The sequence below is a fragment of the Balaenoptera acutorostrata genome, chromosome 3 (genome assembly GCF_949987535.1).
Source record: "Balaenoptera acutorostrata chromosome 3, mBalAcu1.1, whole genome shotgun sequence".
NCBI lineage: Eukaryota > Metazoa > Chordata > Mammalia > Artiodactyla > Balaenopteridae > Balaenoptera > Balaenoptera acutorostrata.
The window spans coordinates 133,288,978-133,306,948 of record NC_080066.1 but is presented as its reverse complement, the minus strand read 5'-3'; the positions used below and the strand labels follow the sequence as shown (position 1 = coordinate 133,306,948).

Here is a 17,971-nt window from a genome sequence, read left to right as displayed (position 1 = left end):
CTTGTGTCTGTGAAGTGACTGTGTTCTCAGTGAAAGAATTAAAAAAAAAAAAAAAGGTTTTATTTGTCTACACCCAAGCAGTTTAATTAAAAACATTTCTGGGGCTTCCCTGGTGGCACAGTGGTTGAGAATCTGCCTGCCAATGCAGGGGACACGGGTTCGAGCCCTGGTCTGGGAAGATCCCACATGCCACGGAGCAACTAGGCCCGTGAGCCACAACTGCTGAGCCTGCGCGTCTGGAGCCTGTGCTCCGCAACAAGAGAGGCTGCAATAATGAGAGGCCCGCGCACCACGATGAAGAGTGGCCCCCACTTGCCGCAACTAGAGAAAGCCCTCGCACAGAAACGAAGACCCAACACAGCCATAAAAAAAAAAAAAAAAAAAAAAAAAAAAAAAAAAAATTTAAAACATTTCTAGGGGCTTCCCTGGTGGCGCAGTGGTTGAGAATCTGCCTGCCAATGCAGGGGACACGGGTTCGAGCCCTGGTCTGGGAAGATCCCACATGCCGCGGAGCAACTGGGCCCGTGAGCCACAACTACTGAGCCTGCGCGTCTGGAGCCTGTGCTCCACAACAAGAGAGGCCACGACAGTGAGAGGCCCGCGCACTGCGATGAAGAGTGGCCCCCACTTGCCGCAACTGGAGAAAGCCCTCGCACAGAAACGAGGACCCAACACAGCCAAAAATAAATAAATAAATAATTTAAAAAAAAAAAACAAAAAACAAAAAACATTTCTACACTCAAGCAGTTTAATTAAAAACATTTGGGGGCTTCCCTGGTGGCGCAGTGGTTGAGAATCTGCCTGCCAATGCAGGGGACACGGGTTTGAGGCCTGGTCTGGGAAGATCCCACATGCCGCGGAGCAGCTAGGCCTGTGAGCCACAACTACTGAGCCTGCGCTCTAGAGCCCGCAAGCCACAACTGCTGAACCCGCGTGCCACAACTGCTGAAGCCCATGTGCCTAGAGCCCATGCTCTGCAGCAAGAGAAGCCACTGCAATGAGAATCCCACTCACGTCAACGAAGAGTAGCTCCCACTCACTGCAACTAGAGAAAGCCTGTGCGCAGCAGTGAAGACCCAATGCAGCCCCCCAAAAAAGTTAAATAATTAATTAAAAAAAATATTTGAGGAGTTGATGTGAAATCCTAAGAAAGTACACAAAGATAGAGTGACATGTAGAGGACTGATTATCTGTAGAGAAGAAGTCCCATATACACATGAAAAGTAACGTGATTAATTTTTTTTTTAATTTATTTATTTAATTTATTTTATTTTTGGCTGCGTTGGGTCTTTGTTGCTGCGTGCAAGCTTTCTCTAGTTGTGGCAAGTGTGGGCTACTCTTCGTTGCTGTACGTGGGCTTCTCATTGCGGTGGCTTCTCTTGTTGCAGAGCATGGGCTCTGGGCGCGTGGGCTTCAGTAATTATGGCACGCGGGTTCCGTAGTTGTGGCTCTTGGGCTCTAGAGCACAGGCTCAGTAGTTGTGGCGCACGGGCTTAGTTGCTCCGCAGCATGTGGGATCTTCCTGGACCAGGGCTTGAACCCGTGTCCCCTGCATTGGCAGGCGGATTCTTAACCACTGCGCCACCAGGGAAGCCCCAACATGTGATTAATTTTTAAAACAAATATTAAATATCTAGTTTGCATGACTTTATGATTTATCAGTCATGTTAGTCAATTATTGCACCAAATACTGAAAAATATGATCACTTGCATGTTGTGCCCATAATAACTAGCAACAGGTCCATATGTCTCAGTTTATGACATCTTCGGGGTGTCAGATACTGTGCTCAGTGCTTCAAAGATGTTCCTGTACTGCAGGGTGTGGTAAGGAGTAGGTGTAATTTTCATTTTACTGAGGAGGAAACAGGCTCAGTTTCCCTTAGTGCGCACGTGCTTCTTGAATTGTGAGCATCTCAGTGTGAGCATGGTTAACAATTATGTATATGTGTGTATATATTCAATAAATGATGATTATTATTTATTACATACATTATCTTTCATTTTATCCTCACAGAACACCTATGATTCTGGTAGCATTATCCCCATTTTACTTACAAGGAAAGAACATTACAAGGGTTAAGTAATTTGCCCAAGGTCACAAAGCTAATTAGGGACACAGCTAGGATTCAAATCCAGGTTACTCTCTGGCTCTAGCACTCATGTTTCTAACCCTTATGTAACATCATCTCTCCAATTATAACATTTAAAGTAAATATTTTATGAATTCTCATACGAACATATGATAAAATATTGGTGTGTAAGTTATACCTCAACAAAGCTTTTTTTAAAAGTAATGTTTCAAGAGGTAAAGGATCATGAGTGAATTAATGATTCTCAGACTTCAGTCAAACTCTTATACAGAATTATGGTAAAATTCTGAGTTTTTAAATACCTTGCTTACAGACTGTGCTCAAGTGATACACTCTTGAGTGCCTTGCCACTTCATAGCTGTAACTAGGTGAATATCTAATCTCCAAATACCTGTGAGGAAGGAACCATTTAAGTAGCCTGATCCCATGTCTGGGGGAAACAGCTTTTCCAAGTAAGAATTAACTTTACAGTATAGTACTGACTTACAGACTACCAATTTCAGGATTTATTATGTAAATAGAAATAGAAAATTACTTCATTAGAAACTTTCCTAAGAAATCTTAAAAGCAGCTAGACAAAGGAAAAGTCTGGGTCCTAAAGTAACAGAGAAAGTAATCAGTACTTAACTTGCTTGGCACTGTCAGGAAAATCACCGTGCAGGATGCCATTTTTCCTAACTGGAATTTGCCATTTTAAACATCAAAAAAAATTTTTAAAAACTATTCTTTAATTATAAAAGCAATGGGAGTTCCCTTGTGGCCTAGTGGTTAGGATTCTGGGCTTTAACTGCTGTGGCTCGGGTTCAATCCCTGGTTGGAGAATTGAGATCTTGCAAGCTGTGTGACGTGGCCAAAAAAAAAAAATTATAAAAGGGATGCATGCTCATAGTAAAAATTCAAATATTACAGAATTATGTTTTTTTTTTTTTTTTAGAAATTCACGTTCTTTTATTTATTTATTTATGACTGTGTTGAGTCTTCGTTTCTGTGCGAGGGCTTTCTCCAGTTGCGGCGAGTGGGGACCACTCTTCATCGCGGTGCGCGGGCCTCTCACTGTCGCGGCCTCTCCTGTTGCAGAGCACAGGCTCCAGACGCGCAGGCTCAGCAATTGTGGCTCACGGGCCCAGTTGCTCCGTGGCATGTGGGATCTTCCCAGACCGGGGCACGAACCCGTGTCCCCTGCATTGGCAGGCAGATTCTCAACCACTGCGCCACCAGGGAAGCCCCTGTTTTTGTTTTTAATGATGAAAGTGGGACTGTGTTATACATGCATTTATAATCTGTGTTTTTTTTCACTCAGTGATACATACTAATGGACTTTATATCATTTTTTTTTTTTAAAGTTTTACTTGATTTTATTTATTTATTTATTTATTTATTTATTTATTTTTGGCTGTGTTGGGTCTTCGGTTCGTGCGAGGGCCCTCTCCAGTTGCGGCAAGTGGGGGCCACTCTTCATCGCGGTGCGCAGGCCTTTCTCTATCGCGGCCCCTCCCGTCGCGGGGCACAGGCTCCAGACGCGCAGGCTCAGCAATTGTGGCTCACGGGCCCAGCTGCTCCGCGGCATGTGGGATCTTCCCAGACCAGGGCTCGAACCCGCGTCCCCTGCATTAGCAGGCAGACTCTCAACCACTGCGCCACCAGGGAAGCCCTATATCATTTTTTAATTACAAAAGTTATACATTAGTACAGCCTCATTATAAAAAATAGAAGTACCATAGTATAGAAAATGTACTAAACCAAAGCTGAAAATTTGACTTCAGTTCATTCCCTTGGTACTCCCTATCAAGAAGTAGCCATTTCTTAATCACTGTGTATAACTATATTGTAAACAGTTGGAGTACAACTTGCCAGTACCTTTTCTATGTTTTATATCTACTTGCATGTCTAGTTTTGTTTTTATAACATTAATGAGAGACATATATATTATATATTGTTCTGCAGTATGAGTTTTTTCATTGAACAGTATGTTTTGGTGATCTTTCTGTGTGTCAGAGTAGAGGTCTCCCTACTTCTATGTATATAGTGTCAAATTTTTCCATGTAGAAGAACTACATTTAACTGTTTCTCTAGCTAACTAGTATCTAATTTTTCTGTCAAATATACTCCAGAAAGTTTCTCCAAGATTCAGACATACAGTTGACCCTTGAACAATGTGGGGTTGGGAGGTCAACCTTCTTTGAAATCGAAAATCTGCATATAACCTGTAGTTACCCCTCCATACCCGAAGTTCCACATCCACAGACTCAACCAACCACAGATCGTGTAGTACCGTAGTATTTAGGATTGAAAAAAATCCACATGTAAGTGGACGCACGCAGTTCAAACGTTGATGCACGTTCTTCAAGGGTTGACTTTACTCCCAGAAAGAGTTATGAAGGCGACGGTTTTGCACTCCCATCAACAGTACATGAAAGTGCCCCTTTTCCTACATTCTGCCCAATACTGAATGTTGTAAATCTTTACAAAAATGTTTGCCAATGTGACAGGTATCTCAGAATTACTTTTTTATTTTCCTGGTAAACACTGAGTGTGAACAATAGTTGAATAATATTTCATATATTTATTAGCCATTCCTGTTTCTTCTCTTAATTTTCAGTTATAGACTTTGTCCATTTTCTTTTATCTATGTTTTTGTTTTAGTGATATTAATCTTTTGATGTGATAAATATTTTCCCTATACTGGCATTCTGTATTTAAGTTTGTCTGTGCTCTTTTTTACTATACTAAAGTCTTACATTTTTATGTAGTCAAATCTGGCATTTATTTTGTAGTTCTCTGTTTTCACTGTTAATAAAATCTTCACAAATATTACAGAAAATTTTCTATATTTCCTTTTAATACTTTTATAATTACTTCATATTTATATATTTTAATTTATCTAATATCAATATTCATATTTTTAATTCACCTGTAATGTGTTTTCTAAGTATGGTATGAGCTAGATACTTTGATGGAAAAATTTCTTAAGTGTATTAAATACTTCAGTATTTTTTTAAAAAGGATATATGTGAGTATAATAACTAAGTTATGAGGCAGATTCTACTGTATTAAAATATAGGGATACTCTCAGGAGCTATTAGGTTACATTGGGTTTTTAATATTTATAGTAGGTGTCCCAAGACTGTAGTGCTTGTTGAAGTCTTTGTTTCTCATCCTTATAGTTTTTAAGTTATCATTGCATGTTGTTCAGGAAACTCATATTTTATTGCTACTTCATCTTACCCTGTATTCGTTTTCTGCTTCAAATACGGCTTAAATTGGGCAATCAGGAATACAGGCTGGCTGGGATTATCACTGAACTGGGACTTAAACACACATGCCCTCTGACCCAGCAGTGCTGCTAGAATTGGGGAATAGGTACAAAACTGTTTATCGGAAGGCACTGTTTGCAATAGCAGTGGTGACATCAGTAATAAAGCTCTAAAATGAATAAATGCACACCAACTGGGAATGGCTTAATAAGTTACGGTACCTGGGAGGCAGTGTATTTAGCTGCAGTCAGACTGCTGATTTACAGTTTGGCTCTGCAACTTAATAGCTCTTGACATTGGACATGTATATTAACTTCTCCTTGCCTCAGTTTGCTCCTCTGAAATGACAATAATAGGTTTGTTGGGAACATTAAATGAGTTATTACTGTAGATTGCCTAACAAAAAAGAACAAACGGGAAAAATGAAGTGATCAGATACGACGTGTAGATTACACAAAGTATAGGTAAATAAGAGGGAAGGGAATTGATTGGGTGGCTGATTCTATTAAATGATATGTAATGTAGGGGAATATATTTTCTGTTTTAGAAACTTCATAAAGAAGTTTCTAAATCAATTCTAACTTTACTCAGTTCTGAATAGTAATTATAGTTCATACCAGGAATGAATTTTCAGTATTCTGACATGTTTAGTAAAAGATTTGTTTGCTAGATCTTTGAAATAAACAATGAGAAGATTCTGCCTAGAAGGTAATGTTTTTTTTCCACACGGTATTTACATGTATACTCCCTATAGCAGAATTATTCTTTGCCCAGATGAGCTGGAGTAATGTTTTCAGCCCTTTTAATAAGTAACTCTTTCACAAAATGCCTTTGTAGTTTAAGGTTCTTGCTTTAAAGGTACAACTAAATATCCCAGTGTTCTTCCTCAAAGGCTGAAAAGGAGCATTCACAGCTTTCTTTGTTGCTTATTTAACAATGTTCACATTCTACAAGTTGTTTAAGTATCCATTGGGAGAATACATTTAGGGGTATCAAATCAGATACCCTGAGGCTAGTTAAGAGATTTTTTTTTTTTTCACTTTGTGTTCTCTTCCTAGACTCCGTCTTGACAACTTCAAAAATCTCTAGCATTACCACCACTTTTTCATAGGTAATTGTTTCTGTCATTGTGTGTTGGGGGTTGGTATGTCATTAGAGATGAAAGGAGAGAAATTCCTAAGCATATTCCTAAATTAGGTAAGGAAAACAGCCATTCCATTAACATCATCCATTAACAGTGTGACACCCATTTACACATTTTCTTTTTAAAAATTATGACTACAGGATAAAATATATTAACAGAGTTAGAACTTTGAAGGGGTGCTTTTACTTAATGTCATTCTGAATTTTTTAAAGTCTTAATTTAATCTCCTTAATTTTTATAGTCTAAATCACAGAGGATAGATCATCAGTGGACTAATTCAACAATTTTTTTTTAATGTGCCTCTACTACATACCTAGCCCTTTAACACTGAGAAAGCAGAAGATTAAAAAGACAGTATCTCTACAGCTTCAGGGCTTTAATTATAAAATGCACCTTGTTAGCCTCTTTCTAGGGCAATATTTATATATCCCTTTGCTCGAATACTTTATTTGTAAATCTGTTGGAGCCAGTTTCAGCTATTCACTGAGAAAATTATTCCCTTAATTTATGTGAATGTATTCAGTTACATTGAGCTGTCTTAAAACAGGGTACAGTGATTTCAAAGGGTGATAAATGTATACATGTTTGTCACTAACACATGACTAGAGCACAACCTCTTTTTTTTTTAATGACTTTTTAAAAAAATTATTTTTATTTATTTATTTATTTGGCTGCATTGGGTCTTCATTGCTGCACAGGCTCTCTCAAGCTGCAGTGAGCGGGGGCCACTCCTCATTGCGGTGCACGGGCTTCTCATTGCGGTGGCCTCTCGTTGTGGAGCACAGGCTCCAGGTGCGTGGGCTTCAGTAGTTGCAGCACGCGGGCTCAGTAGTTGTGGCCTGCGGGCTCCAGAGCACAGGCTCAGTAGCTGTGGCACACGAGCCCAGCTGCTCTGTGGTATGTGGGATCTTCCCGAACCAGGGCTCGAACCCGTGTCCCCTGCATTGGCAGGCGGACTCTTAACCACTGTGCCACCAGGGAAGCCCAACCTCATTGTTCTGAATTGGACAAAACTTGTTTTACTTAGATTATAGCTTCTAAGGTTCTTTACTCTTAAATACACTTGGAATATTTACTTCAGTTTATAATTCACAATTAGGAAAAAATCTGTATTTTCTTCTTCCCATTTTCTTTTCATTTTCATTCTTTGTTTCTGTCTCCTATTATTGCCTTTCTTTACCTTCTGAATTCCTTTCTTTCCTTTTCTATAGGCACTGATGTTCTTTACATTGGCCCTCTGAAAGGTGAGCCTTGGCACAATTAAAAAACAAAAGTGTTGGTCTATCTGCTTCAGCAATATCCTTAACTTATATTCTAACTCTCTTGAACTGATTTTTTCCCTAGAGTTTCCAACTTAGTTATATTTTTTGACCTTATTGTTATACATGTTCTTAATGTTATACAAGTAAAGTTAATTTCACTTGTTTTTAAGAGAGGTAAAATAATGTACTAAAGCTTTTCTTTCCAGAATGAAGCTTGTGTTTCACAGTATGCTTTATATCATTATAGCATGTATTACTGAAAACTAAGATAACTATACTTCATACTTACTACCTGTTTTTCATGTTATTTATTAGGAAGTATATATTCAAGCCCAGGACTTTATAGTAAAACAATGACCCCCACTTACGATGCTCATGATGGAAGCCCCTTGTCACCAACTTCTGCTTGGTTCGGTGACAGTGCTTTGTCAGAAGGCAACCCTGGTATACTTGCTGTCAGTCAGCCAATAACATCACCGGAAATCTTGGCCAAAATGTTCAAGCCTCAAGCCCTTCTTGACAAAGCAAAAATCAACCAAGGGTAAGTTTTTTTTGTTTTGTTTTTTTGCTGTTTACCAATTACAAGTTTTTTTTGTTTTTGTTTTTGTTTTTTTTTACTGAAGTTATAGTTAATTTACACTATTGTGTTAGTTTCAATTGTACGGCACAGTGGTTCACTTATATATATGTGTGTGTATATATATACACACACACATATACAGCGGTTCAGCTATATATACATATAGCATATGTGTGTGTATATATATGTGTATATATATGTGTGTGTATATGTATATATAGTCTTCTTCAGTTTCTCTTCCCTTATAGGTTGTTACTAAATATTGAATATAGTTCCCTGTGCTGTATAGTAGGTCCTTGTTGGTTATCTATTTTATAAATAGTAGTGTGTATATGTTGATCCCAGCCTCCTAATTTATCCCGCCCAACCAAGAGTAAGTTTTAAAATATAGATACAATTTAAGAATTTCTTTATCCACATAGAGGTAGAATTAATTTTGTCTTGCTCTGTTCCACTATTGTTAATTTGTCCAGGTGGCTTGATTCCTCAAGATCTCTCATGGAACAAGATGTGAAGGAAAATGAGGCCTTGCTGCTCCGATTCAAGTATTACAGCTTTTTTGATTTGAATCCAAAGGTACCGAGGGTTTAGAGGGATGTCTTTTGTTCCTTTTTGTTTGCTTTTTGGAAGTTGGTGGGGTAAGGAATTGTTTGGATATATATAGCAAGTCTTGAATAATATTAAAAACTCAAAGCTTTGGACAAAGGCACCTGTATTTTAAAGTAGTCTATTGTTTTAGTAAGTTGGAAGCATAACTAAACCCTTTTCTTTTTGTTAAATAATTGAATTTTTGGTTGATTTGTATTTTAAAGGAACTAGTTAGGTACTACAGAATTGGTAAAGTTAGTTTATGTGTTTTTTTTTAACATCTCTCTTCAACTGTACATAATTATATATCCCAGAAGATGTTGCTTCAAAAAAAAATTCTTTTTAAGTCTATATTTCTCTCAATTTAATAGCCACATATTGTAATATGTTTTTACTATCAGACGGTTGGCATCATCTGTGCTACTGAAGTACTTTGCTTTTCTGATAAGATTTAAATTTGCTGTAGAGATCTGGAGTGTTTTCTCCCAGAAAACACATGGCACAGAGATTTGGGTCTTTTGCTTTCATGTCATCCTTGCGGGTGAGGGGACCTCTCTTGTCTGCTTCTCATCCTTTTCATGCTAGATTATAGCCTAGATTTTAATGTATATATTTATCATTTTAAATTATGTGCTTAAATAATTCTTCATACAACAGTAAAACGTATATAGTAGAATTACAAAAAATCATTTTAATCCCTTTTTAGGCTATATCATACCTAATTTTGGTAAAGCCAAAGCTGTTCTGGGAACATAGTTATATTTGCATGGGGTGGGAGGGGGCTATGTATTTTGTGACCATTCTAAGATAGTACTGTTACAGTATTACTATTGATTTTGATTAACATAACTAAATGGATAATTCAATAACATTTAAGTAAATCTTTTCTACAAATGTGTGTGTGTGCTTATGTATGTTTGTGTATGCCCTCTATTTTGGATTCTTAAAATAATTACTGTTTCCAAGGACCTGCCACTTTGTCTGGCTATGCTTTTCCAGAGTGAGCAAGATGTTCCCCGAAATAATTAATTTACTGTCTGATTATGACATGTTAGTGTGGTAAATTGCAACAACAATACTGAAAAACAGTCAGTTCTACCTTACTTTAATGTCTTCAAGTTAAATTCCTTTTATTAAGGGCTGTAATACCTAATGGTTATTTCCCTGGAAAATAACATACAGAATCTACTTCTAATACTGAATATGTAAAAATCTTTTGGCATATTTTAATGCCATTTTTAATGAAAAATTAGATGTGGATATATTTAGGTATACGTAACCCTATAGGTAGCTTTTTTCCTTATTGTTAATGTAAAAGGTAATATATTACAAAAGAATTGTATCTCTTTTGCTGCAGTATGATGCAATCAGAATTAATCAGCTTTATGAGCAGGCCAAATGGGCTATTCTCTTGGAAGAAATTGAATGCACCGAAGAAGAAATGATGATGTTTGCAGCCTTGCAGGTAGTGGCGAGTATTGGTAAATGGGACTTTTCAGGGGAAAGGGTAGGGGATTATTTAAATGGTAAAGTGGCATAGTAATTCCAGTAGCATTTTGATAGGTAGTGTTTTACTTTTTGCTATGTAGAAAGTGAATAGACACTTAGAAGGCAAAATATGTGTGAATTTAATTTAATTTTTGTCTTTTATAAGAGATTAGTAGTATACTTAATAGTTACTTTTCTGTATCCTGTAGGAGAAAAATATCCTTCCACCCCTAGATGTATATAAGCTTAAAACTGTCCAATTTTCCCCTGGAAATAAAATCTATATTAAGAGTCAGATTTCTGAAATGAAGCTTTGCATAACTTCATAAATAACTGGGGATGGTAATATTTGTAAAATGGGCTATGGCAGAAATTAATACCTTTTAAGATGATAAAATTTTAAGAGACTAGTGAAACTAAACATAGGTAAGTTTTTAGAATGGTAATCCTTAAGAAGTAGGTAGCTAACGTTAAACTAGTATTTTTCCAAATGTGGTTCTTGCTTACCACCTGTTTCAGAATTACAGTAGGGCTTATTAAAAAATTAATTGCCCACTTCATTACTGCTGTCCCTTCTGGTAAAGTAATATTAAGGTGGCATCCACAAATCATTCTTGGAGACACTGAGGTCTGACCACTAGATAAATTTTTCTAGATTAATAATTTCAGATATCTGAGTGAGGCTTTGGTGAGTGTCCTCAGATTATGGTGGAATTCTATTTAAGTACTGGAAGCAAGGTTGACATTCAGTTATGAATATCTTTCACTATCACAATGATTTAATTATTTCCTTAGAACACAAATAAAAATGCTCTCAATCTTCCAAATGTTTTTATGTACCCAGAAGAGTTTCTCAGTTAAGACTCAAAAAAGTTGTCCTTTGGAGAGGAAGAGCAGCTCATTTCTCCTTAGTTTACACACTGAAAGAAGGGAATCAAAATGAAGCTCAGACAGGGAAAATTGGTAATGACAGATGAATTAGTTTAGTTATTTTCTAGAGACTTGCCTAATCAGTTAAGACTCTTATATTGTGTTTCTGGGTGATTCAGACTACCTGAAGAATTTCTTTAATTAAATTCTGGAGCAATTTTATTCAAAGTATCTCACTTGGTTATATAGCGTTCTCTCTACATCTTTCTCACTTAGAGTATGGGCTCATAATTTTCTAGTGAAAGTTTTGCTAATGACAGAATAATAATACATGTAAAATGTATGTGGGGAAAACCACAGGTTTTCTTATATAGTATTTCTTATCTTTTTATTATAAAAATAATGCATTTTTTAAAAAAGCCAACAGATATATCCCAGCACATAGGTGTTCAAAAAATATTTGTTGAATGAGTATACACACAGTCGTGCTGTCATAGAAATGGGATTATTCTTCAGCTTTGCCCAACTCCCACCCCAGCCCAATAAACATTAGATATTCCATTTCGATTCAGTGAAAAACACCTCAGAACCATGGATTTTAATTCATGGAGACTGAATGCCCCAAAGCATAGCTTTCCTGGACCATTTTAGAATCTAGATTCATTGAGAGAATTTTGGACTACAAATCCCCTGAGTTGTTAGAAGCCTTCCAAGAGACTGACCCAAAGCCTCTTGGAAGCCATCCAGTACAAGAAGGGGGAAACTCTGAAAGTATGGCAAGGAGACGCCTAGGGTTTTTTATTTTAGACATAGGTTACAATCTGAACTATTCTCTCCTTAGAGCTTCTGGTTCCTTGTGTAAAATAAATCTACAATAGTAAAAAGAAACAAAATAACTCAAAGTAAGAAGCTGTGGATAAAAAAAATTAGGTAAGCTAGTAACACTGTTTTTCAAGTATTTAGGACCAGTCATGTATTATAACATTTAACAGATACCCCATGCCCCTTTGAAAGCAAAACTGGATTTTATGACCAGTCCCATTCACATCCAGGATTTCTCCAGTGTAACTCAGAAGGACCTTTTGCATCAGAATCATCTAAGGTACTTAGTAAAAATGCAGATTCCAGGCTGGACCCCATATTTGCTGAATCAGAGTCTCTGGGGGTGAACGAACCTAAGCATCTATATTTTTAACCAGCTCTCCATATGCTTCTTAATATGCTCTGCTATTTGCGGCCACTGCCTGGGGGCCTCACCCTGCCTTTTTCTTCATGATTTGTGAATATGAAAATTTCTACCACTATAAGGATCTCATTTCAGCACAACTGAAGATACAGCCAGAGAGTAGTCATTACCAATTCACTAAATCTTAAAATACAGAGGAACGTTGATATTTGGGCTCAGGATTAGTTCATTAAATGTTCCCATGAATAGATTGTATTCAGTGAATGAATCCTTCAGAAATACAGATTGCTACTTAGTGCTTTGAAAGGTAACTGATTAAATGATTTAAAAGTTCTGCTTAACTTTGTATAAAACCTCTCTAAAGTTTAGCATCAAAATCTAATCATTAATATTTGTTCTAAACCACTTACCTAAGTGTATTTAAAATCATGACTAGTTCTATACCCAAAGATTTTTCTATCTACATATAGGAGGAGTTATCACTACTCATTATATATATACATATATGTATATGGGAGTATTCGTGTGTGTCAGTGGTGGTATATGTATTCACATATAAACGTATTCTACCTTATTCTAACGTATGAATGAGAAGGTAAATGTCATCTCTCTCTGATCAGGTTTTCAGCATTGAATTGAGGATGGGGGAAAGTGGAACTTTAGTTTTCAACATAATAGTGATAACTAAATTTCCTCTGCTGGATAATAGTAGTAATATAAGGTAACCAATGTTAATCGATTTCTACAGAAGACCTTATGCATATTCTGTTCATTCATCCAATACTTGTTGGTTCTAGCCTGCGTTTTAGACGTGGAAAAGTGCAGTGGGGAAAAAAGACAGTTAAAAGTCTCTGCTCGTGGACTTCCCTGGTGGCGCAGTGGTTATGAATCCACCTGCCGGTGCAGGGGACACAGGTTTGAGCCCTAGTCCGGGAAGATCCCACATGCCACAGAGCAACTAAGCCTGTGTACCACAACTACTGAGCCTGCGCTCTAGAGCCCGCGAGCCACAACTACTGAAGCCCGCGTGCCTAGAGCCCGTGCTGCGCAACAAGAAAAGCCACTGCAACGAGAAGCCCGCGCACCGCAACGAAGAGTAGCCCCCACTCACCACAACTAGAGAAAGCCCGTGCACAGCAACGAAGACCCAGTGCAGCCAAAAATAAATAAATTTATTAAAAAAAAAAAAAAAGTCTCTGCTCATGTAGAGTTCAGTGGGAGAGGTGTTTAACTCTCTAAATCCTAGGGACACCCAAACTGAATTCATTTGTATTTGTCCAGGGACCCTACTTTTTTGAGTAAACATTTATTAGCAGGTTTAGGACATTGATTTCAGGTGCCATGCCCATTATTTTCCTATCCTTCTAATTCTTAGAGACGTTTAGCTTTTCAGATTAGGTGATGAAAGATATTCAGTATAGATACAGATAATAACCTCATTTTAAAATTTATAGTTAGAACAATCATTTAAATAAAATATCACTTCTGGTTTCAGTATCATATCAATAAGCTGTCGATCATGACATCAGAGAATCATTTGAACAACAGTGACAAAGAAGTGGATGAAGTTGATGCTGCCCTTTCAGACCTGGAGATTACTTTGGAAGGGGGTAAAACATCAACAATTTTGGTAGGGTGAATCTTTTACCTACTAATTTAGTTTGAACTGATGTTTATACCTTTCTGTGGAATTAGGTTTTCATGCAGTGTTTGGGGGATACAGAGAAATATTTAGCGCTTTAGAAAATACAGACATCAATTTTCCAGAAACTTTCAGGGAAGTTTTTAACATTAATATTGTTCTAGTGTCTAGTGCTTCCAACACAGTAAAGATAGATCTTGACAGTCTGCACATTCTCTTACAAGTAGTGGGAGAATATTTCTTCAGAGGAAAAATTAATCTCGTCATGGTAAAATCCATTTAGTGATCTCCAAATTTGAAATATTACAAAAAGAAGAGAAAAATACATCTCAGGAAAATTTTTAAATGCTTAGGTATTAGTTTTTACAGAAGAAACACTATTTTAAGGACTGTTATGAGTTACAAAAGTTCCATATGCAGCTATAAGCAGTTTTAGCTATATTAAAATCAACACTATATTCTTGTGGGTTGTATAAATTGCTATTTTGATCAAATTTTTAATAGCTTTTTATGCCATTTGAAAATACCATTGTACTATGTGACCATATAATATGATTGTACCTTTAAAATCTTTATAATCTGTGTTTTATGTAATTTTCCTTGTTTACTGAATAAGCTGGTTCTTGATATCAGATACTAAACATTAGAGTTTCAATTTTTTTTAATGAGAAAAAAATGATTTAATTCTTCTCCTAGGGTGACATCACTTCCATTCCTGAACTTGCTGACTATATTAAAGTTTTCAAGTAAGTACAAAAGAGGAGGAATTCCAAATATTAATGAATAAATGTCAGTTTTATAGCCATGTTCACATTTTTGAAATTTACTCTGACTGGCAAATGAGAGAAAATAACCATCTTTACCAAATTAAAATTGCAGTACTTATTGTTTTATCTGATAAACATTTTCCTTAAGGTGGGGGAGGAGATTGTGTAAACCTAGATGGATTGCATCATGCAGATTCTGAAACATACAGTGGCATATCAGTATAAAGCATCCCGTCTGGGTGAAAGCGGTACATAATGAACTGCTGTTGTCAGTGGCGGTTTCCTTGTTTAGAGCCCCAGAATCTATTGAATTCTGTTCATTTGTGGATGGGACATTTTATAACAAGGTTCCAGTGTATCTTATCTAGACTTTTGAACAGTCGATCTAGTCATACTCCACAGAATCAAGAGCGCTAGGCATTAAGGCAGAAAGAGGAAAGGAGGTGATGTGGAATATAAGATACATAAAGCCATTTTGGAATAAACCATTTACTGTAGGTGAACATACAACAGCTCCACATATGTAACATTTCTGAGCTAATGGCACAATTTCAAATGCTGCTCCCTACCCCTACTTTGTTCTCCCTTTACACACCTTTTTTATCTACCTGCACTTTTCCTTATCCTCTCTTCCTCATGCTTCATGTTTGACATTGGAGTGACAAGTTAAAGTCACCACTGAAATACATGCCTGAGAGAGAAGCACTTCCCTCACTTTAGTCTTGCCAGGTAAACTTGCTTGTTTAGAGAGTCTCCAAAGGCAGCCCTATGGACATCACGAACTTGCAGGTAATTACAGGACCTAGGAACCTTCCAATTATTGACATTTACTTCACCTTTATTTTCCTGTGCTTTCCATGTGATCTGCTAGTGATAGGGACAGCTACAACTGACAGAAATACTGGAATGTTTGCCTTACTGTCTTCCTCTGCCCACTCACTGTAAGATCTTCCTGAGTAGATTGAGAAAGGAGGGGCAAATCCAGTAACAGCAACATTGAATGTAACACACTGGCCAAAAGGGAACTGAATTCAGCATATGTAAAACTTGGTCTCAGACTTTTAACATTGTGAAACTTTGCTGCTAAAACATAGCATTGATAAAGTTATTTCAAAAGTGTTTTTTTTTTTTTCTTCTAATTCTGTTTGACACATAGGCCAAAAAAACTGACTCTAAAAGGTTACAGGCAGTATTGGTGCACCTTTAAAGACACGTCTATTTCCTGCTATAAGAGCAAAGAAGAATCCAGTGGCACACCAGCTCATCAGATGAACCTAAGAGGTGAGGAAGCCTTGGAATGACCAGTATTGATGGTGGAGTATCTGTTAGCTAATATTCAATCAACTTTGTTTTGCTGGGGGATAAAGTTTTTTAGTTTTTTAGTTTCTTAACTCCTTTAGGTACTTTTTTATGTTTAGTATTCAACTTCACATGAATATTTTGTTGTAATCTCTGTGCAGTCCTCACTTGAAGTGTGTGATTCTACTTTTATCCCAAGTAAATTTATTGATGTCTCTTTTCTGTTCTTCAGTATTAGGACATTTAGGTTTTCCTCATCCTGCAGGAGCTGCCCACTGAATTTTCGGATTCTGCCTCATTCTCATCTGTGCTGTAGTCACCTCCTCCCAGTTTTTGCTGGTTTCTCCCTCATCAGCATCCTGCTCCTCTTCCTGACCTTCACTGGTAACAAGCTGGTCCCGCTCAGGTCCCCAGTCTCTTGGTTTTCTGGCTCACCAGTGGGTTAGCCACCTGCAGGGTTTGGCTGAGTTCTTCCCCTTTCCCAACACCTCTTCCCTGCACATTTTCATCATCTTCAACACTGCTCTCGTCCTGGCTCCTGGGGCAGCCCCAGGGTACCCCTCTGAGGCTCCTCCTAGCTGACGACCTGAATCTCATTGGTTTCCTCTTATTTCTTCAGATCCAAAGCTGTCTCAGAACAGGGGCTGGTATTTGAGGCACACATTGCTGGACCTGTTTCCACAGTCCTGTGGCAGCTGTGGCAGGCTTGCTTCCTGTGGCCCAGACTGAGCCTGGCCGAGGGCTCAGAGCTGCTGGTTTTGGTCTTTTTTTTTCTGTTCAGGTCTGTGGAGTTACAGCTTCATCTTGGTTTTAGTGAGTTCTGTTGGTTCTTCACACTGCTCCTTCACCACTCTCATCTGTTGGATGCACTGGTTCAGGTGGTAGGAGAGTTCCCTCTCCAGGTTGGTCTGGTTCTTCTGTGGCTGGAAGACATCCTGCTGCCTCTTTCTGTGATTCTCTGCAGCCTTTATCTGGTCTTGCAGATTGTTCATGAGCCTCTCACTTGCGGTGATGTTACTTAAAACTGCCAGCTCACTTCCAGTTTAGATACCACTTCCTCCAGGAAGCCTGCTCTCCCACAGGCTCCCACAGCACTCACTGCCCCCGTGGCACCCAGCATACTTGGTGGAGGATGCAGCAGATGGGCTCCTCACTGTTCCACACTCCTTTTACTGTGCCTTCCCTTACAGCAAAAGCTGGAAGACTAAAATACATTTTCCAGACTCATTTCCAGTGAGATTTAGATTCCAGTCAGATGCATTCTTGTGAGACTTGAATTCCTGAGTTTTAAGGGGTTGGAGAGGCAGTTAAGAAAGGACTTAGGTGCTTCCAGACTCTGGAGTTACATCTGTAGATCTGTATTCTTAATTTTTCTTAGTAAATTGTGCATTAGTATATTTTTAGTATATTTCAACAAGATGTCCAAATCTCTACCCTATCTCTACTCTGCCCAGTAGCCATCTGAACTATTGCTGTATTGTTACACACATTTTAATAAACAGGAAGACCTCTGCCCTGGGTGGATGATTGCTGTGCCTATGGGTTGAAATTCTGTAATTTTCCTACAACTTCTAGTTAGACTCACTGTCTTTTTCTCTAAGTCATGAGTTTAACTTTTGAGTCTTTACCATTATTTGTTACTCTCAAAATCTATTGCAGCTGTCCTCTTGCTTCCCTTCTAAGCTGCTCAGGACCAGCTGCAATTATCCACTCTTGATTTAGAGACTTAATCTGTCTTCTGGCCCCTGTCTTCTCTGGCCCCTGTCTTCTCTGTCCCTATTACATCCTTAGTCTTCTCCTT

At 37.9% G+C, this 17,971-nt stretch overlaps 1 protein-coding gene across 6 annotated transcripts in view; it reads left to right on the top strand.

The window, feature by feature from the left end:
• Positions 1–17,971, top strand: part of FERMT2 (FERM domain containing kindlin 2) — an 81,713-nt gene that overhangs the window by 52,473 nt on the left and 11,269 nt on the right. For 3 of the 6 annotated variants that reach the window (XM_057542118.1, XM_057542116.1, XM_057542120.1), the window contains exons 5-11: positions 7,700–7,732; positions 8,066–8,291; positions 8,804–8,906; positions 10,276–10,383; positions 13,958–14,092; positions 14,801–14,850; positions 16,028–16,152. In XM_057542118.1, the coding sequence (XP_057398101.1) occupies positions 7,700–7,732; positions 8,066–8,291; positions 8,804–8,906; positions 10,276–10,383; positions 13,958–14,092; positions 14,801–14,850; positions 16,028–16,152 (780 nt within the window). The remainder of the gene's footprint in view (positions 1–7,699; positions 7,733–8,065; positions 8,292–8,803; positions 8,907–10,275; positions 10,384–13,957; positions 14,093–14,800; positions 14,851–16,027; positions 16,153–17,971) is intronic. The other 3 variants (XM_057542119.1, XM_057542121.1, XM_057542122.1) reach the window with 1 other exon arrangement.